Genomic DNA, 20,385 nt, shown 5'->3' with positions numbered 1-20,385 from the left:
CGCAGGTCTTCCTCCGGGTCTGACGACATGGGCTCGTCGCTCACATCGACCTCATCTTCGAGCCTTGGACTCGGCGGCTTGGGCCCGGGGTCGTCGATGATCGTCCAGTCAGACAAATCGCTGGATTGCTCACTTTCACACTCATCTGCTGCACAGGCGTTTTGGCTGGGCGCTTCTTGACCAGCCGTCACTGTGATCTCTGCTCGACTAGGCGGGCCATTGACCAAGTCAGCAGTAGGCTCCGCGCTCAATGCTAATTCCTCAGGCGCTAGGGTAGCGGTAACCGAGTTCGCTGGCTCTGTCAGAGTCGAGGGTGGACTATCGACTGCTTCTGCCTCGGCTCGCTCCTCCGACTCGGCTAACTTCTCCCATTGCTGGGCGCAAGTCAGTGCTGAATCCCGCTGCTTGGTAGACGGCCACGTAGTCACCCCTTTCGGTTCAGGGTAGTTTCTACGGTCCACAGCTGACGGCTGTCGAGTCAGCCACTCGGCGTACAGCTGTTGTTCCTTTTGCAGCAGATCCATATCCATAGCCGCTTCGTAGGCCATGACTTGCCAAACTTTGTACTTGCCGAGTGCAGCCTGACGTAACCATCGGGCGGTAACACCCCATGCGGCGCCCAGGCAACCACTGGGAAATGTGCTGGGCACCACGTCCAAGTTGGCTTAAGGTTGGTCAGGCGAACTCGAGCCACTCGGTTACGCCGGTCGAATACCACGGTCGGTAGCCAGTCTTTAGTCCGGCGTACCCAGAAGTCATGTGTTTCATCACTCGGTTGATTCCTCATCAGCCTGAACTCGGCGGGAACTCGGCTCTCGAGATTCACCGGTTCGGTCGGGCCGTCTGTGATGTAGAGGCCGCCCTTCGGTTCATCCGCTGAGTTCTGGGACCTCACGAGAGGTAGGACAACTTCATCTGGCAACTTCGCCACCGAGTTGTACAGATCCAGGCGGATCCCAGCCGGAATCATGAAGTCCGTACCGAGAATCAACTCGACTCCCGCGTGGTGATCGAGGATCCATACTTCAAATTCATACGTGACCTCCCAGCCGAGGGTCACCTTCACCATCGCTCGTGACATCGTCGCCACTTTGCATTTCCCAATACCTTGAACGCTAATCTGTTGGTCCTGGCGTGTGAACCGCTTCAACCGCAGCCTCTTCGCGAACCCTTCGCTTATTGCCGACACATTCGCACCGGTGTCGAGCAATATCTTTGTACGCTGGCCGTTCACTGCTCCCATAACGAGAGCTCTCATCCGAACTCGGCGGTCAAACTTTTTTGACGACCACCAGCCGAGTCGCTCCCCAGGGAGCCGCTTCATAACTCTGGTGGCTGTGGTCACATCCGTCGATCGCTGAGTCGCACTGCACAATCTTGCTCGGCTTTCTTCTGCACTCTCGCCGAGCTCACCATCAAGTCCATCGCTTTCACAGTCCAATACGTCGTCTTCTCCTCGGGCCTCGGGCCTTCCTGCCTCACCCACAAAGGCAAACACAAAGTTCGCCTCTACTGCTGGCTCAGCTGACTGTGACAGCCCGGTATCATCCAACCCAGTCAGTGTTGGCGGGCCGCCGAGTTTAAATCACTCGGCGTGTAGAGGTCCTGGAGGTCTTCAGGTAACTTGGACTTGTCGATATTGGACTTGACAAATGCGGCGAGCTTCTCATAGCGCTGGAACAGCTCGCATTGACCGACATCGTGCAATTGCTTGCAGAACTTGCAGCGACGGCGGCAGTAGTGAACGGAGTGGTTCGCACCACCGCAGGCAGCACAAGGTGGCGTTCACGGGAGTCACTGCGCCGCCCAGTCTGGTCACGCCGATCGTATCCTCGACTGGCGCGGTCAGCCGAGCTCGGCTGACCCCTTCGGTGATCACTCCTTGGTGTCCCAGCTGAGTTCTCTCGGTCCCCCGATCTACAGTCGCGGTCGCTGGTGAACCCGGTGTCGATGTAATCGTCTTCCGAGTCTACAGCCGAGTCGAAGTAGCTCGGCTGGCTGCCGTCGCTCTGATCGCAGTCCGAGTCGTAGAGGTTGGATCGCCGATTGGATTGGCGTCTCTCAGCCAGCTCATACGGGTCGTCCTCCAGCAGCGCTGTCGCTAGTCGGCGGTCTCGACCATCGTCGCGTCGGCTTCGCCGGTCATCCCGGCGGTCATCTCTGCGTCGTTCCCGGCGGTCGTCTCGGCGGTCATCTCGGCGCGGCTCACTCCGCCGAGCTTCCGAGTGCCTTGGCGAATCGGTGCGCTTGGCATCTCGGCTGCGGCTTCCGATGAGACGGTCGCGCTGTTTCGTCCGGCGCTCCCCCAGGACCTTCTGGTTGATGATCTTCTCGACCTTCTTGATGTCGGTGAGCTGTTGCGGATAGAGCAGATCCATGATGTCATCATCTCCGCAGTGCAACAGGAAGTGTTCCACATGGTCAACAGCATCCGCTCCACCGGCCTCGTACTGGATTTCCGCCGACTTCGCATATCCGTTGAGACGAACGAGGAAGTCACACACCAGCTCGTTGTCTTTGCGCTGAGCCGAGTAATAGCGAGCTCGTGCCGACTGGTCAAACTGCGAACAGTAGTAGTCGGCGAATGCCTCACTCAGCAGACTCCGCTTCCGTTGCGTTTTCTTCGGGAGCTGGCGATACCAGCACTTCGCGCCTCGCTCCAGCTTCAGCGAGAATGGCTCGTACCAGAGGTCTTGTGCCAGCCGAGTTCCTTTCATCTCGTAGATGAACCGCTTAAGCCACTGGAGAGAGTCATCCGGTCGGTAACGTTTGCCTTCGAACATAGGGATCTTGTCGAGGGACGCATGGGTGCGAACCTCCAAGTATTGCGTCCGATCACTTTCAGCGTCATCGAAGCTAAGGTGCTTGATGACGTCCTTCACCGACTTTTCAGCCGAGTTCAGGTACTCGCGCCCATCGTCGCTGTCGCTGAGCTCGGCTGCGTCTGCAGCGTCAAACAACTCAGCGTAGCGTCCACTTGGCTGCTTGCCACGCGTTGGCGTCTTCATATGTGAATCTTCGAAATACGGCGTACCCTCAGTAGAGCGGAACACCTCGGCTCTCTTGCGTTCGGGAGTCTTCGGCAGGGGAATCCTGCTGGGGTCTTCGACGGTCTTCGGAGTATCAGCCACTCGTTTCGCAATAGTCTGCCGAATTCCGACGGTCCCCCGCTCGAGACCAAACGAGACTCTCAACCGCCGCTTCCACTTGAGGATTTCGCGTGAAGCTCGGCTGGGGTCCCAATCGCCGAGTAGCAGGCTGTTGGGTCGGCTCGTGCACCGGAACCCCATCGCCTTGAGTAGCTGCACCGTGTCTTCGACCAGTTGGTTGATGTCGGTGCTGTTCACCGGCTGAGTCAGCTCGGGCCCTAGCACCGGCCATCTCGCCTGAGCCATCACCACTGGGGCAAACATCATCATCCACTCGCTCTGAGCTCGCATCTCCTCTCCGAGCCTACCCAGAACCTTGTTCGCACTTGGCGTATCCGCATTCCTCGTCGCTCGCGGGATCAGGGGCGGACGTTCCCCTTGAGCGGCGGCTTGATCTTCGTCGTCCGTATCATTGCCGAGCTCGGTCGCCAGGTTGCGCACAACTGGACGTGGGGTACCTATTCGTCCGACTTGCAGCAACAACTCGTCGACTTCGCCGAGTAGCTCGGCTTTCTCCTCATACTCATCCTCAACATCTTCCTCACTTTCTTGGTCTTGGGCATCCTCCTCATCGAACTGGACGGTGCGCGCCTCGTCCGCCGTCGCGTCCGTGGTCATCGCATTCGCCGAGTCCGCCGAGTTGGTCAGTCCAGCCGATACTTCCAACCGTCGCTGGACTCGGCGTAATAATTCCCTTGACCTCTCTTCTCTTCTTCTCAAACCTCGGTTAGCTGGTACCTACGAAACACAAGCACACCCCTGTTCCCGGGTCGCGGCACCAGTTGTGGTATAGCAGTACACACAAAATCGTCAGTTGTGGTAACTTGGCTACAAACACAACAATAGCCGAGCTGGTCGGCTTTGTTGGCCTGCGCCGGGTTGCCCCCGAGCGGTTCGGCCCAACCGGGACAGCGGGTGTCTCGCCTCTCGCCGAGACCTGCCAACCAAGATCACTCCTCCGGAGAACCGCCGAGTTCGACGGCCTCCGTTCACTCAACCCTGTGCCCTCTGTAACAGGGTTACACGCACAAGTAGCTACAGTCACTTGTAACTCTAACAGATACGACGACTGTTAGAGGTTCGAAAGACTTTCTCGACCTTGGTATAGACACACCAAAGGCTACATACATTTACGACCACCACGACGGGTGGTCCATAGAGACTTTGGATTCCTATTGGCTAAGAGCAGCATCTCTTACTTAGCCAATGAGCGACATGCATAGCATTGGAATTTTGCCAACCAGCCGTTGGCAGATTCCTATCTTAGAATATTACATTTAGAGGAAGTCAGAAACATAAAACAAAAATAGCAGTTATCATTTTAACCCAAAAACATTATTTGGATCGTTTATTTAGATTAATCTATACTCGGTGGCCCGAGTATAATTAACTCTAATTTAAACTAAGCTACGCTTCCTCACATACACGCGCACACGTGTAAGCTAAAGTAGTGAGCCAAAGTAGGCCCACTACACCTGGTAGCACATTGTAGTCCGTCCAACGACCGACTACCTGAGTTCGTACGTCACCCCACGACCGCGGAGCTGAGAACCTTCCCATGGATACGGGGGTGTCCATTGAAAGCTCCACTACGCGTGCAACTCACGTTGCACGCGCTGACTGTCCCCACCTGTCGGACCCAGAGTGGGAAGCTCTCCAACGACTGTCAACAGTCATTGGTGAGGCGGCTGTAGCTACGATGCTGCGTACGCTAACGCCGACAGAGCAGCATGGTGTTGCTCTGGGATTCATCATGAGGGAGCAGCGAGATGCTGCTTCGTCTACCACGGTGTCGTCGGGGACGACACCGCGCGTGCAATCGCTGAAGCTCCGCGTGATCAGTTACGTTGGAAGAGAGGGCGAGCCTCTCCTCCGTTGGCTTGTCGAACTCGACACTGCCATTGCGGCTCGACGCATCGTCGACCCGTTGTCGAAGGTCGCGTTCGCCATGTCATGTCTTGGCGGACGTGCAAGAAGTTGGGCGTATGAACGCCGACTCTCGGATCCTACGTGCTTTAGCACGTACGAGGGTTTGAAGGAAGAGCTCAGACAAGCGTTTGAGCCACCGCGAAACGAGTTCCGGTCGAGGGCGGGGTTCCTCGACCTGCAGCAGGGCAAGCATGATGTCCATGCTTACGCTCAGAGAGCACGGTACTTGGTCTCGAACATCGTGACCAATCCGATCGACGAGGCGACCAAGGTCGTCACATTCATGAAGGGACTGAGAGATGGGCCTGTGAAGACCTATCTCTTCCGTGAGTACACGAGAACTCTCGAAGCTGCTATTACTCTTGCAATGCAGGAGGAGTTTAGCCTGCGGCAGGCTAAGCTGCATGCACATGTGCCGAGGCCACAGCCACGCCCGGTAGTGAGGACGGGAGGCCCAGAACCCATGGACCTCTCGAGTGCTGCAACTGCTGGACCCCAGCAGTCGCAAGGAAACAATGTGCGATGCTACCGATGCGGTAGAATCGGTCACTTTGCTCGGGAGTGCACGGCCCCCGTGCACCAGCAGGGTGGTTATCGCGGCGGTGCCGGGCACCGTCGCAACCAAACAAAAAACGCTGGACGCCAGTAGGCGCGGGGCGCCCAACTGGTAATGCAGTTCCGCGTGTCGACCTTGGACACGCGACACTGAGGACTGCAGCCCCCAGTGAGGCTTATCCTCACTGCAAGAACCAAGATGACAAGCCTGACCTTGTCATCCTGAATGTGAACTCGATGAGAGCAAGCGGCTCTCTCCGTGCTTTGGTAGATTCTGGCGCGTCGAAGAACTTTGTTCGACTGCGAAGTCTATCAAGGCTTGACTTCGAGGATTTAAAGATACCTCGAAGTATGTTGGAAGTACGACTGGCAACGGGTGCCGTCGTGAAGACCGAGAAGCGCATGGTACGCGTGCGCTTCACGTATGAAGATCAAGAGTTTGTCGAGACCTTTATCGTCCTGGATCTGGACGATAAGTTTGACATTGTATTGGGCATGCCGTGGCTTGCACGGCATGATCCGGTCATCGATTGGGAGAAGCGCACGAGAGTGCGCTTCGGTCGCGACAGCGGAACAGTGAGCGATGGCCCTGTTGCCGCTACGCACGCACCGACAGGTGCGCGCGACTCCCCACTCGAGACAGCGCCCAATGCCGCTGTCCCGGAGCGCCCTGGGCGCGCGCGAGCACGCGCGCAAGAGCAGCTAGCGTCGGCGTTGCCGCCGACAGCTAATGAAGGAAATGTGTTGACCTCGGAGGTCGACACCCGCTTTTCAGCGAATCAGGAAGAGTCTCCGGCCTGAAGGGGCACGGATGACGCAGGCGAGTCACACTCCTCAGCCGTGGAGGCTGACGCGAATCTGATTGGATCAGGTCTGGCCAATAATTAGAGCCAAGGTGACGTAACGTCGTCGACTCCAGGAGTCGATGGCTTGGGCGAATTTGATTCGTCGGCTCGGGGAGCCGACGCACCCTCCGTAATGGGGGTCTCCGCCAATGGTTGGCGTCGAGGTATTGAAGTCGCATCGACTCCGGGAGTCGATAGCATGGACAAATTTGATTCGTCGGCTCGGGGAGCCGACGCACCCTCCGTAATGGAGGACTCCGCCAATAACAGGCGTCGAGGTGAAGATGGCGTGTCGGCTCCGGGAGCCGACGCTGCAGGCGGTGCGGACGGTTGCAAACGTTCCGCACCGGAAAAACTTGCATGCTGTCGTGCAGCCGGGCTGTACGACGAAGCGCCGGGCGACCAAGCCGGGCTTGAAGTCGCTCGCCCGCGGGATGAACCCGCCGGCGGTACTAAAGAAGAACACCCGCCCACGGCTGGGCCTGGACGAGGTCAAGAACGAAGCGGAGCCGGGCTCCGCAAAACAAGAAGACGGCGCATGCGAAGATCGCTGCGCAAGTCTCGGCCTGGGGCCGAGACGCTACAAGGAATGTCTGCCGGGCAGACGGAGGCTGAGAAGCCGGACGTCGAGACGTTGAACGTCTTGACGCGTACCTGTGCCGGGTTCCGGTACAGGGAGATGACTCTCGCTAACCCTCCGACGCAAGCGTCGGAGTTGACTTCGCTTCCAGTCATGAGCTGGAAGCGCTTCGCGCGTGACTTGCACGATGGACGCATCGAGCAAATATGCATTCTCTCGGACGCCGAGAGAACGAAGAGCGAGAATGAAGAACTGAGGCAGTTCTTCATGGAGACCACCACTGAGAGCGAGGACACTCTCAGTGCGAAGACGAAGAAGGAGCGCTTTGAAGAGCAGAGCTGGGACTCGTTGAAAACGAGTCCCTACTACGAGATCTTACGGGAGTACGCGGACGTACTTCCGGAAGAGATTCCTGCGGAGCTTCCGCAGGACAAGGGAATCCAGCACGAGATTGATCTCGTGCCGGGCACGAAGTACTGTGTCACGCGGTAGTGGCCACTGCCGCGAGAGCAGGTCAAAGCGATCGACGACTTCTTCGAAAGTCGTCGCAAAGCTGGACAAGTGCGGGAATCGAAATCCCCGCACAGGGCGGCTGGAGCATCGTTCATGCGTATAACAAGCTGAACGATGCGACGATACCGGCGCAGACGCCGATACCTCGAAAAGATGTTATCATCGATTCGATGGCCAGGAGCACTATCTACAGTGCTCTTGATCTGCGCGATGGGTTCTATCAGATCCTAATGCGTGAGAGCGATATCCCTCTCACGGCTATGAGCACGCCGAGCGGCATGCTCTGGGAGTGGCTAGTGATGCCGCAGGGTCTGAAGAACGCCCCTGCGACCTTCAACAGGTGCGTGACGCACTTGTTGCGCTCGGTGCGCGACTTCGCACCGAGCTACTTCGACGATGTGTTCGTCCACAGCCGGGCTGCGGACGGGATGAGCGATGTTGAGATGCACAAGGTCCATCTCCGGAAGCTGCTTGCGCTCATACGCAAGCACAAGCTCTATGCGAACCTGAAGAAGTGCATCTTCGGGGCGAGCGAGATACCCGTGCTCGGGTGGCTCGTTGGGAAGAACGGTGTCCGTCCTGACCCTGAGAAGGTCAGAGTGATCAATGAGTGGCCGACGCCGTCGAACGTCAAGGAACTTCGGCAGTTCCTTGGCTTGGCCACGTACTTGTGCAAGTACGTGAAGGACTACGCGGGCTTGATACGCCCGCTGTCACAGCTCCTGAAGAAGGACGCCGAGTGGGTTTGGACTGCTGAGTGTCAGTAGGCCTTCGATGCAGTCAAGCGGGACTTGACTGAGGCGCCGATCTTGGCGGTGGCCAACCCAGATCGCCCGTTCCACGTTGTGTGTGACGCATCCGACTTCGCAATCGGATGTGCGTTGATGCAGCACGATCACGAGGGTCGTGATCGTGTCGTCTACTACCAATCGCGTCAGCTGAAGCCAGCTGAGCGCAACTACCCGGTACATGACAAGGAGCTCCTTGCCATGAAGTACGCACTCGCGAAGTTCGGAGTGTATCTACTCGGAAGCAAACCGTTCGTGGTCTATACGGACCACGCGTCGTTGCGGACGGCTGTGAAGTCGCCGCACATCTCGCAACGGATGGCGAGATGGCTCTCATTCTTCGCAGAGTATAACTTCCGGGTTGAGTACAAACCCGGAAGACTCAATGTGGTGGCCGACGCGCTCTCGCATCGACCTGACTACGCCACGACTGATGCCGACGTCAATGCCATTGACGCCATGCGATCGAGCACCCCGACGTCATCACTGTTGGACGACGTGAAGGTCGCGTTCGCGCACGACGAGGACGCGAAGCTCTTGCTGGCCTACGGCTCAGCGCCTTCTGACCAAGCTCGTCAGAAGCTGCCGAAGCATCTTCGTGCTCGTGCACACCGTTATCGGGTGCACGACGGGTTGTTACTCTACAGTGCAGTCGACGACAACGCGGACCGCGTTGTCGTGCCCAATGACCATGACCTGCGACTCAGGATCATGTACGAGTATCACGATGTACCGACTGCGGGGCATCCGGGCCGTGAGAAGACGTACCTTCTTCTCACGCGAGACTTCTACTGGGCCCACCAGTACAAATGGGTGCGCAAGTACGTCCGTGCTTGCGAGGTTTGTCAACGTGTGAAGCCTGCGCCTTTCGCGCAGGCTCCCTTGCAGTCACTACCAACTCCACGGGAGTGTTGGCAGTCCATGTCTTTGGACTTCGTGTTCGGTCTTCCCCCGGACAGCCAGGGGAACACGGGCGTTGTGGTCTTTGTTGACCGCTTCAGCAAGATGGTACATCTTGCTGCGGTACCCGCTGAAGTGACTGCGAAGCAGACGGCGCGTCTGTTCGTTGACATGGTGTTTAAACGCCATGGCATGCCGATCGACATTGTGTCGGATCGAGTCCCGCGCTTCAGTGCACACCTTTGGCAAGAAGTGTTTACACTTCTTGGGAGTCAACTTTCGATGTCGACTGCGGATCATCCGCAGACGGACGGGCAGACCGAGCGCGTGAACCGCGTGCTCGTAGACGTGCTTAAGAGCTACGCTTACTCGTTCCAACACTGGAGCGAGTGCCTGCCGATGGCAGAGTTCGCCACCAACAACTCGGTGCATGCCTCGACCGGGTATACACCGTTCTACGTGAATGCCATCAGGCACCCACGCCTCCCGAGTCTACTCGGGATGGTGGCTCCTTCCTTAAGTGGGGGAGGATCTACGACTGCAACGCAGCAGTCGCAGAATGCCGCTAACACTTGCACAGTGCCAGCCGCGACTACGCGCAACAAGAAGAAGAAGCACGCGTCTGTGCAGGGCACAGACGTCGACAAGAGCAAGAAGAAGAAGAAGAACGGGTCTGTGCAGGGCACAGACACCGCGAAGACGAACGCAGAGGCCGGGCCTACTGCTAGAAACGAGCTGAACGAGTTCAGCTCGGACGCAATCAAATTCGTGCAGCGCAGACAAGCCGTCATTCGGTTTGTCCAAGACGCTATCGCAGCTTCTGTCGACCGACAGAAGCTGAACGCAGACAATGTTGGTAGGGGCAACACTAATGAATTCAAGAAGGGTTCATTGGTTTTGTTAGCAACTCAAAACCTGCCTAAACATGCAGTTTCCGACTTCGGGGCGAGCAAGCTCGCTCCGCGCTTCATTGGGCCGTTCACGGTGTTGGCACGGCATGGCAACGCCTACACGCTAGATATTCCATCTAGCATGCGCCTCCATCCGACCTTTTACGTCGGGCGGCTTAAGCCATACCTGCCGCACGAGCCACCTAGCTCGGCTGGCCCGAAGCGGAAGCCCCAGCGGGAGCGAACCTCTGCTCCAGCGCGTAAACGCGCTGGGCCAAGCGTGCGACGCAACCTCCCACGACGACAGAGATGTCCGACGCGGTCTGCGAGGCCTGAGCGACTTGAGCCCTCAGGATCGCCACCGCCTGCATCAGAGCGGCGAACTCCCGGATCTGATGCTGTTCCACAGCAGCGACCCGCTCCTCGAGCGTCGGGCCAAGGTCAACCCCTGGTTGACCATACCCGGGGCGTGTTCCCACCACCGCCGCCTCCGATCCGCGACGCCTGCGGCTCAACACGCTGGATTGTTGAGCGTATTGTGAACCATAGTATCCCGAAAACGAACCGGCAGCCGGTTCGTTATCGTATTCGTTGGAGAGGGTTTCCGCCCCACCAAGATACATGGGAGCCACGGGACGTCCTCCTGCAGGACGTTCCGGAAATGGTGAGGGCATACGAAGCTCACCACACACTGCCGACACGAAGGTAGTGCGAGCGCTGTGGTCCCCTACTCGCCCGAGGTCCCACGATCGTCGCGTTCCTCGCGTGCCAAGAACTTGGCACGGAGATCCTTGAGACTCTCAGGTACACGAATCGTCGTGTACCGGTTTAGGTCGCGGTCGCTCAAGCGCACCGCACCCGGAAGACACAACGTGCACTGATGGCCTTCGGGCACAGCGCACGGAATACCAGCGTCCACAGAGGATCTGTGGAGCTGCTCCAGCCTCCCGCGCGTCGAGAATGTCTCGAAGCGCTCACGGGCATGCTTAACCCGCTCACGGTAAGCAGCCGGCTTCTTCTTGAAGTTCTCAACAAAAGCATTCCAACTTTGACAAAGTGCCTGCCACTTAGGCACTTTGCTGCGAGAAGAGGTCTTCTTGCTGGAGAAGTATCGGAGCTCGTGAAAGAGTCCGATATAGTAATCGCGCCTTTGATTCGTTAACGGATCAAAGTGCTACTCCTCCGCCACAGCATCATCGTGGATCCCGCTGCATACGTACAGCGGAATTTCATTTGGAGGCACGGTGTTGCCCACACGGTCTGCGATCTCTGACGCAGACGGCGTCCACGGATCGCGCGCTGCCTGAGCAGCGCGCGGAAAACTTGAAGACGACACCTCACGCGGGGAGCTTAAAGCCCCAGCAGCGGAGAGCGGAGTTTCGCTCTCGCCGCGCGAACGCTTCGAGCTCGAAGCGTCCGAGTCGTCTCCTTCACGAGGGCGTCTCGACCCGGCATGCGGGTCGAGACTATCACTGTCGATAGACTCCTTGCGCTTGTTGGAAGAGGCCTCGCCCTCTTCCATCTCTTCGTCGTCACTCCCATAGTCAACGGCGTCGTTGACTACAGAGGAACCTTCGAGAACAATCTCCGACTGAGTTGTCCCCGACGCGGCCTTTGCAGCGAGCGCGTCGCGCTTTGCCTGCTGGCGCTCATGGTATTGAGCAACAGAGAGGTTACCCTCTGTTGCGGCGGCGGTCTTCTTCTGCGGCGAGCTCATTGCGGAATGAGCTCGAGTTTTCTTTCTCCCAACGTGAAGAATTGACGAATGGTCAATTTCCTGATTGACGTGCCGTGACTCGGCGCGTCTAACCTTGAGGGGGGGATGGTGTAACAGGGTAACACGCACAAGTGGCTACAGTCACTTGTAACTCTAACAGATACGACGTCTGTTAGAGGTTCGAAAGACTTTCTCGACCTTGGTGTAGAAACACCAAAGGCTACATACATTTACGACCACCACGACGGGTGGTCCATAGAGACTTTGGATTCCTATTGGCTAAGAGCAGCATCTCTTACTTAGCCAATGAGCGACATGCATAGCATTGGAATTTTGCCAACCAGCCGTTGGCAGATTCCTATCTTAGAATATTACATTTAGAGGAAGTCAGAAACATAAAACAAAAATAGCAGTTATCATTTTAACCCAAAAACATTATTTGGATCGTTTATTTAGATTAATCTATACTCGGTGGCCCGAGTATAATTAACTCTAATTTAAACTAAGCTACGCTTCCTCACATACACGCGCACACGTGTAAGCTAAAGTAGTGAGCCAAAGTAGGCCCACTACACCCTCCACCAAAGGATGGACGACGGCGCACGGAGCGCTTTTACAGGTCGCCGAGAGCAAAGGCTTCTCGACTCAGCAATCAGTGCCCGGGACGTACGGGAACACCGGCTCGCAGCGGTGGCGAGACTTTTCCTTCGCGCTTGGCGAGACTCGCGCCCAACCCGGGCCGACCTTAATCTCTTGGCGCTGCCAGCCGAGTACCCTACAAGCTATGCCTCTCGGGTACCGGCAGCAGACATTATCCGGCCCCGTGCAGGGACTTACCGGAACGTGTACACGTGCTTTAGGCCTAGAAAATTCTGCTCTGTTGTTTGTTATCTCTGTCGGGCGCCCTGAAGGGGCACCTCCACTATTCCTAAGCTCCTATACAAATACCAAATGAAAGTGGGCGGTTATGGATCTCGGCCGACTCTTCGCTGAGCTCGGCGACGCTTGAGCTCGGCTGGTCCAGATGAGCTATCCGGACAATTCTTCGAACTCGGCTGAGCCGGATAAGGTGTCCGGATAAGTTGGTGAACTCGGCTGAGCTCGGCTGAGCTCGGCTACCGGTACAGTGTACCACTCCAGCCGAGTTGGTCGCGCGAAATCTGGTGTTCCTAACCCACAGGATCATTTTTTGACACGCGCTTTCTGAAAAACCGATTCGGGGGGTCCACATCGTCATCATCCACGTCACTTTCCTCTGCATTGCTTGGCTCATACGCGCTATCTTCATCATCTGCCGCATTACCAGCCGGTTGCTCTTTTCCGCTGGTTGCGTGTGGCTTTGAATTTGTCGTGGCGGATCGCTGCTTTCCTTCGAGCAACCGGGGGCGTTTGCGAGAGGTAATAGTGGTAGGTTTTGCTTGAGCCGAGGGTGATATCTGAGCATCGTTGCTGCTATTAGCTGCGCCCTCAGCAACCGATCCATTGAGTCTCTCGACAGACGCCCCTGCCTGATACACCGTAGTTGATGTAGCCGACGCATCACTTGACACAGCAGGCGAGCCTGGACTAGCTTGCAAAGTTCGCACCGAGGGTACTTTTCCTAGCCAATATAACTCCTGCAAGTTATTGGTGCTGCTGGTCGTGTAGTTTTCCCTGCCCTCGTGCATGGCCTTGAAGTCTGGGTTAACTTGAATGGTATCACGCACGTAGTTGCTCAGTGCTGAGTTAGCGGCAGCTGCGCTAGTCTGCGTTTCATGAAGCGCGCCATCCGCCTCTTCATCAAAGTGCATAGTCAGCTGTGTTCGTGCAGCTTGCATATACGCTGTCACGTCACGGATGATTCCCACAACACGAGCTCTTGAATCGGGGGATAAACTTGCTGCAATTTGGGCGCCCATACATTCTACTACTGCCACCGAACGTGACGCAACTCGGCTAACGTCGTTCGCTCGGACTGCGTGCGCAAGCGCTGTCACTTCGGCCACGAACGCAGCCCGCAGCAACTCGTCCTGGTAGCTCTTAAACTCATCAACTTGTTCTCGACACTGAGTGTCGACGGGTGCGCGTGTCGTAGCTGGTGCTACCGGAGCCTCTTCCTGCAGTACCACAGGCGTAGCGATGTCGGCTCGCACCATTCGAGGATAGCGCCGGAGATCCTGCCGGCCATCCGCGAAGCCCAGCGGGTTGTCGTCCAGCGAAAAGGTAGCGTCAGGGTTCTTCTGTACGTAATCCTGCCGAATCTCCGCTGTCTCCCCCTCCCAGCGCTTCTTCAGAGCCCTTCCAGCCCGCGTTCGCAGCCAATTCGTGGCCGCCTTGTTGGCACCTGGCTCCGCTTGAGAGGCTTGTTCATGCGCGAAGCGTGCAGCGCTGTCCGAGATGTCGGTGACTTTGTCGCCTGCGTAGGCCCAGAAGCCTCTGTGGCAGCGCATGTTGTTTCTTGAGCGACGAGGGAGGTTGAGGGAGACTTCTGAGACAATGAGCTGTGAAAGGACTTGCGCGTGCTACTGACCTATTATTGGCTAAAAAGGGGCAATGGCTGTTATTTGCCTGGGGTCTTCGACTGGATACCTATCGACAAGAGACCGGGTCCCGGACTCACTCTGCGGAAGGGTAGATAACCCATCATTATTTCATTTATTTATTTACTTGACCACCGAGCTTCTATTCTGTCTTTCATTTACTTTACTACCGACAGCGTTCTGCGCTTGTTGGGTTGTTGGAGTCAGTCTTGACCTTCCAGCTACGGTGTCGAGCAGCTTGGAAGTGGCTACATCCGGCTGGTTTTACACTTATCGAGTAAGTACGAGAAACATCTTTAGTTTTGTATGGTTACTTATTTGCGCGAAGAAGGAAATTCCGGACGATTCCGGAAATAAGTTGGAACGGAATAAACCTAGCCCTAACCAACGATGATTGGATGTAAATAGGTCGATGAGCCTCAAATGGTAAGAAAAAAATCACGGGTGTCCGGCCAAATACTACTTATCCTACAGTATTTTAAAAAATACTGTACATTCGCTTCAACACAAATATTGTACACTTGGTTTCCGTATGATCATGCAAAGTCAGAGTGCGCAAGATGGCTACAGTTAAATTTGAATATCTCACCAAACCCTGATTTTCACAGTAAAAAATCAACGGATTGACTGCCTCCAGTCATTTTGCATCGCCAGACGCACCACCAAGCGACAAGTACTTATCTCGCTCTTCCGGCGTCTGCTCCACCGTTACCGAGAGCTTCTGCACGTCACCAGCAGCTCCAGACGCTAGCAATCCTCCCCATCCAAGTCCCACAGTCAGAAACCAAGTATGGCGCCCGCGAAGCGATTGAACCTGAGCAAGTCGCACGATGACGACGAGAGCTCCTCGGCCGCGTCCTCGGACGACGAACAGGAGCAGCAGACGCCGACGCAGTCAGCCGAGGAGGGAGAGGAGTCCAGCTCCGATGAGGAATCCGACGAGTACGTGGGCATCCGCGTGTTTCCCAGCGTCACTCATTATTTTCGACTTGCGTCACACAACACGTACTTACTTGACTTGACTTGGGATGCAGAGAGTTCGAGATCCCACCTGGCTTCGAGAGCGTCAAGGGCAGCGCGGCCGTCACCCGTGAAGCCGTGATCAACAACGAACAGGAGCTCTGGTTCTTTAAGCTGCCTAAGAACGTACGTTGGTCGTGGCAACCTTCTACATTGGTGGCAAGTGTGCGACTGACTGACGCCTTTCATACTGCAGCTCGACGCGTCGGTGCTCGCCAACGTGACGATCAAGGTGGATGAAGGCAAGGCGGCGGCGCCCGGCGAGGTGCTGGCTAAGGTCACGGCCGGAGAGGCCAACAAGAAGTTCCTGCTGCAGAGCGAGGACCGCATGCTGACGGACCAGCTCGTGAACGCGCTGCCGCTTGCTTCGGACCGCGCTCGCTTTGTGCTGGGCAAGCCGTTCTCGCGCTGCTTCTCGCTCGTGGAGGAGCGTCCGGACGCCTCGCCGGTACCACAGGAGAAGGCTGCCGAGCCGGACACCGCGTCGCCCGTCGTGGAGAAGCGCAAGAAGAAACACTCGTCCGACAAGCACGAGAAGCACCACAAGTCCAAGAAGGCTAAGCACAAGAAGTAAGCTTTTCGTCATGGAAGACATTAGCCCAGCACTCCATAGACCACCTGAAGAAATTCATCACCTATTTGTCATTTTGTTCTCCTCTCTCGGTCCGTCTCATGTCTCCAGCTGAGTTTCGACCTCACCAAAGAGATGGTATGTACCTGCAAACGAAGAGGTGGCCGGCCGGTCATCTAAAAGAGCAGAAGCGGTTCTGCTGGCGGCGCCTCCTGACGTTTTGAGCTCTTGTGCTCCTTGTCCTTCCTCTTCTTCTTTGTCTTCTCGACATCGCCACCATTCTTGCTCGAGCTGCTCTTCTTGCTCTTCTTCGTAGATGAGCTCCGGTGCTTGTGACGGCTTTCCTGAGGCGCTTCAACAGGCTCCTGCTCCTCGTCACTAAAGCCGCCGATTAGCAAGTCCTCTTGTTTCCGCGATGGCTTCTTGGACTTGGAGCTCTTGGACGACGACTCCTTCTTCTTTTTCTTCTTGCCGTCGTCCTCACCCCTGGAAGACTTCTTGTGCTTGGAACTCTTCTTCTTAGATTTCTTCTCGTCATCTGCTGGCTTTGAGGCAGGCGTCTGGCGATGGAACCACTGATCGGTGGGAACCTTCTCGTTCTCACCCAGAGGGATACTCAAGTCCACGGCAGCCAAATCGGTTTCCTGAATGATCACAATATGTGGATCAATTGATGAACCATTGTAGCACTATTTTGCGAATGGATACGTACATCTTCGCCCACTGATTCACGCTTCTTGCGAGTACGACGACGGTCTTCATCACTTGAGCGTGCGCCTTCGGGCATCAACTCGTCCTCAAGAATATCACGCGACTTCGACTTCTGTTAGTGGCAAAACGAAAGTTAGACGGTGAAAGGCCTGCATCAGCCTCTCAGACAACTCGACGCACCTTTGAAGCCTTCTTCTTCTTGCCGTTTGCTCCGGAGCCCAAGGCGCCCATCATATCCGCGAAACCCTATAAGCACACCAAACGCACAGGCATCAGCCAGCGTGTTCGGTGACAACGGCCTCGTAACACTCATCCTTACCGCGTTGGCTCCAGCATCAGTTGAAGTTTGCCCACCAGCAGACAGGTAGAAGGGGTCCTTGCGCAACCGCTCCTGCTCACGGGCGTACTCGCGCTCCTTCCTTTCTCTCTCGTCCGCAGAATTCTCCGACTCCGATTCGGATTCCGATTCTGAAGACGACGCGCCGTTTTGCCGGCGGTGGCGGTGGTGCTTGCTCCCAGGCTTCCGCTCTGGGGGATCGTCGCCAATGCCACTGTATCCCCCGCCGATACCTGCATGTCCCTGACTGACAAACGACACCTCAAGGTCATCCTCGCTCGAAAATGCTGACACGTCACCGCCCGACTCGAGGAACTTGGCCTCCGACTTGCTCAGAGGCTCGTCAAGGTCCAGATCACCTGGCAACGGAACCTTGCGCTGTGCCTTGACACCAACAGGGGCTAACCTCTCAGCGAAGTACGAGTCGAGCACGTCGAGGCGCTTTGCCGGATCCAGAGAGGCGCTGCCGTCGAACGCGCGCTCAGTGCGCTCTTGTGCTGTCAGGGCACCAAGGCCCATGCTCAGAGCGAGCAACAGCTGCTGCAGACACACAGCACGCTCCTGCACCTCGATGTATTCGCTCTGAACGAAAGCAGGAAGTCGCTCCATAATAACCGTAGCAATACGTTCCACCGTGGCATCATCCGCGCGTTCGGCCATAGCTGTGAGGATCTTGAGCAGCGCCTGAATAAACACAGTCTGTACATGTCCAGGCAGCGTCGTCGTGCGAGGCTGCAGCATCTCGTCCGAGAGATCTTCCAGACGTTGAAGTTTCTCCTCCTCGGTCTCACGTTCGTCGTCCTCGTCCTCTTCGTCCTCTTCATCGTCCACGTCGTCCAAGAACTCCATGACGTACTCGCCCGTGATCCACGCCGCCGCATAGTAAACTTCCTGAAGCGTCCCTGCTCCGGGGCCACTGAGCGCCTCCTTCTCCATTAGCAGCTCAATCATGTTGTCCACCATAACGCTACGCACACTCTTGACACGAACCGCGATATCCACAAGCTGGCGCGCCACCTCGACACCGTGCGAGCGCTTCGCAGGCTCGCCGTCCGTCGGCTTCATTTTGTGGTTACTGCTACTGCTAGAGCCCAGCATGCTGCCAGACGACGGGGCCAGCGAGGACAGTGAGGCGTCAACCGAAGCAGCAGTGTTGCCCGGCACGCGAGCGAGCTGCACCAGCACGTGGATGTACCAGTCGAAGTCGTGGATGTTGGCGTACTTGTTGACCGAACACACATGCAGAATGTGCGTGATGAGCTCGTGGCGGTACGCGCCGTCGGCGCTCAGCGTCTGACGCATCAGCTCGCGGATAATTGGCGCCGCATTGTCCGGGTTCACCATGCCGGACAGCAGCTCGAGGGCGCGCATGCGGATCGTGATATCGTCCACCGCCAGACACTCGACGATCAGCTCCTGGTGCTCCGTGACCACGTACGGGTGCGACTTCATGAGGTTGCCGAGGCCCACGAGACCTAGGTAGCGCAGGTTCTGGTCCGGGTCTTCAATATAGCGGCGCAGGTGGTCGTTACAGAGCCTCACGACGGCCGCCACGTTGCGCGGCTGCGAGCCGTCGCTCTTCTTGGTGTACAGCAGCGCCGTGGTGACCGTGCTGATGCACTCGTAGAGCAGCGACTTGGCCGGCGTGTTCTGAATCACGGTCGCGAGGGGGTCCAGCAGCTTGCGCGCGAGGCGCGGCTCCTCGGGCACGAGGCTGGCCAACAACTTGACCACCTTGATGAGCATCCAGTTGTTGGAGGACGTGGTGAGCAGGCGGAAGAACTGCGGGGCCAGCCCCAGGTAGTTCTTGGGCTTCTTGTTGGCCAGCTCGCAGATGACGTTGACCGCGCACGACACGACCGTGACGTCGGGCTCCTCCATGCGCTCCTTGAGGCGGTCGAAGGATAGCCGCAGGCCCTGCGGGTAGCGCAGGAACATCTTGTACAGCACGAGCGTGGCCTTCTTGCGCACGTACGGCTTGGGCGAGCCCATCATGGCCAGCACGTCGCCCAGCAGGTCGCGCGCAAGGTCCGTGGTCACGATGTTGGCCATCACGTTGATGGCCAGCCCCACCTCGTACTCGCTCGTGCTGCCGAACTCCTTCTTGAGCAGGTTGGTGCACAGCAGCACCACGTCCGTGGACTGCGTGAAGCTCTGGCAGGCCGCGTTGTAGCCGATGCGCTTGTGCGCGAAGCGCTCGTAGCTCATGACCTCCACCACGTGGAACGCGGCCCAGCACATGTCGTAGCCCAGCATGTGCAGGTACGTGAGCTTGCGCACGGCCTGCGCCTTGACGAACGGGTCGGTGCTGCGCAGCTCGGCCTTGATCTCCTGCAGCGCCTGCGAGATGTACACGCTCACGTCGCCCTTGGCCGAGCGGATGCCCTTCACCAGGTCCTGCAGGTTCTTCTCGAACATGGCGGTGGCGAGCTGAGCGAAGCGGGCAAGGCAGGCGAGCTAGGCGGACGATGGAGTGCCTCCCGACGGATCAAGACGATGCGAATCAAGAGCTAAAGTCGGATCGCTGCTGGGGGGGGACGACATGGCTCGACCCGGGTCGACAGAATTTGACTCGGGATTTGTATGCAAACGGGTTTCGACCCGCAAAATCTTTTGCGAGATACCACGCATGCCATTGACGGTCATGCGGGTCTTAACGCTAGCTGCCCGCGGGTGAGGCTTTCAAGGAATGCTGTGGACGGAAACTATATGAATGGAGACAGCTAGTGGATGTGGCAGCGGTGTAGTATGCAACGATACAGTATAATGGATGCAACGCCATTGGGGGTCCACATGAAAGAACTCTTGTGTTGTATTCATCTGGGGGCTTGTTTAGACGGTTAATAGGCAGCTCTTAGCCCATGACCAACTCGAGCAGAATCATCAGCGTGTTGATGATCATGAGCGGGACTGCATCAAAACACAACAACGTCAGCACTTCTCCAATCCGCCAGATATCGACCTCCAAGCGTACGTACAGCGTAGATACTGCACGGCGATGAGGAAGCCCACGATCTGGTTCTTGATGGTCATGCCCTGCGACGAGTCCACCTTGTGCCAGCCATCTGCAGCACAAATAGCCATACAACCACCACATCAACTCGTCAGAACCTGCCAACTCCTACACTAAGCACTTCACCCCCACAATCAATCGCAGCACGTACGCGGACGCAGGAACCGCTTCTCGTGCAGGATGCACACGGCGTTCGTGAGCAGCAGGCTCGTCAGCACGAAGTTCCACAGCACGCCCATCGTCCCTCACAGGCTCAGGCTCTGGATCCTGCCGCTACTGTGGACGACGAAACGTGGCAAAATGTGTGATCGTACTTATGGGGGGATATAGGACATACCCAAGGGAACG

The 20,385-nt window shown here is 56.9% G+C and overlaps 5 protein-coding genes across 5 annotated transcripts; 1 reads left to right on the top strand and 4 right to left on the bottom strand.

Annotated features, from left to right (window-relative positions):
- Positions 1–1,557: 1,557 nt before the first annotated feature.
- On the bottom strand, positions 1,558–3,767 carry PHYSODRAFT_259149 (hypothetical protein; the record flags this gene model as incomplete). Its single annotated transcript, XM_009532350.1, has 2 exons — positions 1,558–1,719; positions 1,761–3,767. 2 exons carry the CDS (start codon positions 3,765–3,767, stop codon positions 1,558–1,560), a joined length of 2,169 nt encoding a protein of 722 aa, XP_009530645.1.
- A 7,109-nt stretch (positions 3,768–10,876) lies between these two features.
- On the bottom strand, positions 10,877–11,866 carry PHYSODRAFT_334999 (hypothetical protein; the record flags this gene model as incomplete). Its single annotated transcript, XM_009532349.1, has 2 exons — positions 10,877–11,249; positions 11,328–11,866. 2 exons carry the CDS (start codon positions 11,864–11,866, stop codon positions 10,877–10,879), a joined length of 912 nt encoding a protein of 303 aa, XP_009530644.1.
- A 1,724-nt stretch (positions 11,867–13,590) lies between these two features.
- On the bottom strand, positions 13,591–14,001 carry PHYSODRAFT_381050 (hypothetical protein; the record flags this gene model as incomplete). Its single annotated transcript, XM_009532348.1, has 1 exon — positions 13,591–14,001. A coding segment is annotated over one exon (411 nt), but the record flags the coding sequence as incomplete, so codon positions are not given.
- A 1,174-nt stretch (positions 14,002–15,175) lies between these two features.
- On the top strand, positions 15,176–15,979 carry PHYSODRAFT_512799 (hypothetical protein; the record flags this gene model as incomplete). Its single annotated transcript, XM_009532347.1, has 4 exons — positions 15,176–15,327; positions 15,420–15,531; positions 15,602–15,826; positions 15,914–15,979. 4 exons carry the CDS (start codon positions 15,176–15,178, stop codon positions 15,977–15,979), a joined length of 555 nt encoding a protein of 184 aa, XP_009530642.1.
- Positions 15,980–16,047: 68 nt separating this feature from the next.
- On the bottom strand, positions 16,048–20,300 carry PHYSODRAFT_346958 (hypothetical protein). Its single transcript, XM_009532346.1, has 7 exons — positions 20,189–20,300; positions 20,003–20,089; positions 19,891–19,934; positions 17,007–19,454; positions 16,868–16,933; positions 16,689–16,799; positions 16,048–16,620 (listed from the first exon to the last, which is right to left on the bottom strand). The coding sequence occupies exons 1-7, from the start codon at positions 20,274–20,276 to the stop codon at positions 16,153–16,155; spliced, it is 3,312 nt and encodes a 1,103-aa protein (XP_009530641.1). The 5' UTR covers positions 20,277–20,300; the 3' UTR covers positions 16,048–16,152.
- Between the last annotated feature and the right edge of the window lie 85 nt (positions 20,301–20,385).

The sequence above is a fragment of the Phytophthora sojae genome, assembly GCF_000149755.1.
Source record: "Phytophthora sojae unplaced genomic scaffold PHYSOscaffold_6, whole genome shotgun sequence".
Lineage (NCBI taxonomy): Eukaryota > Oomycota > Peronosporomycetes > Peronosporales > Peronosporaceae > Phytophthora > Phytophthora sojae.
Note: the sequence above shows the minus strand (reverse complement) of the source record. Positions and strands in the feature narration are given on the sequence as shown.

What these genes read in the sequence shown, in the direction of transcription:
- PHYSODRAFT_346958 (XM_009532346.1), bottom strand. Translation starts at nt 20,276, where the DNA reads ATGGGCGTGCTGTGGAACTTCGTGCTGACGAGCCTGCTGCTCACGAAC. An exon ending in GAAGCGGTTCCTGCGTCCGC is followed by an intron (nt 20,090 to 20,188) that starts GTACGTGCTGCG and finishes TTTGTGCTGCAG; the next exon opens with ATGGCTGGCACAAGGTGGAC. An exon ending in GTGAATCAGTGGGCGAAGAT is followed by an intron (nt 16,621 to 16,688) that starts GTACGTATCCAT and finishes GTGATCATTCAG; the next exon opens with GAAACCGATTTGGCTGCCGT.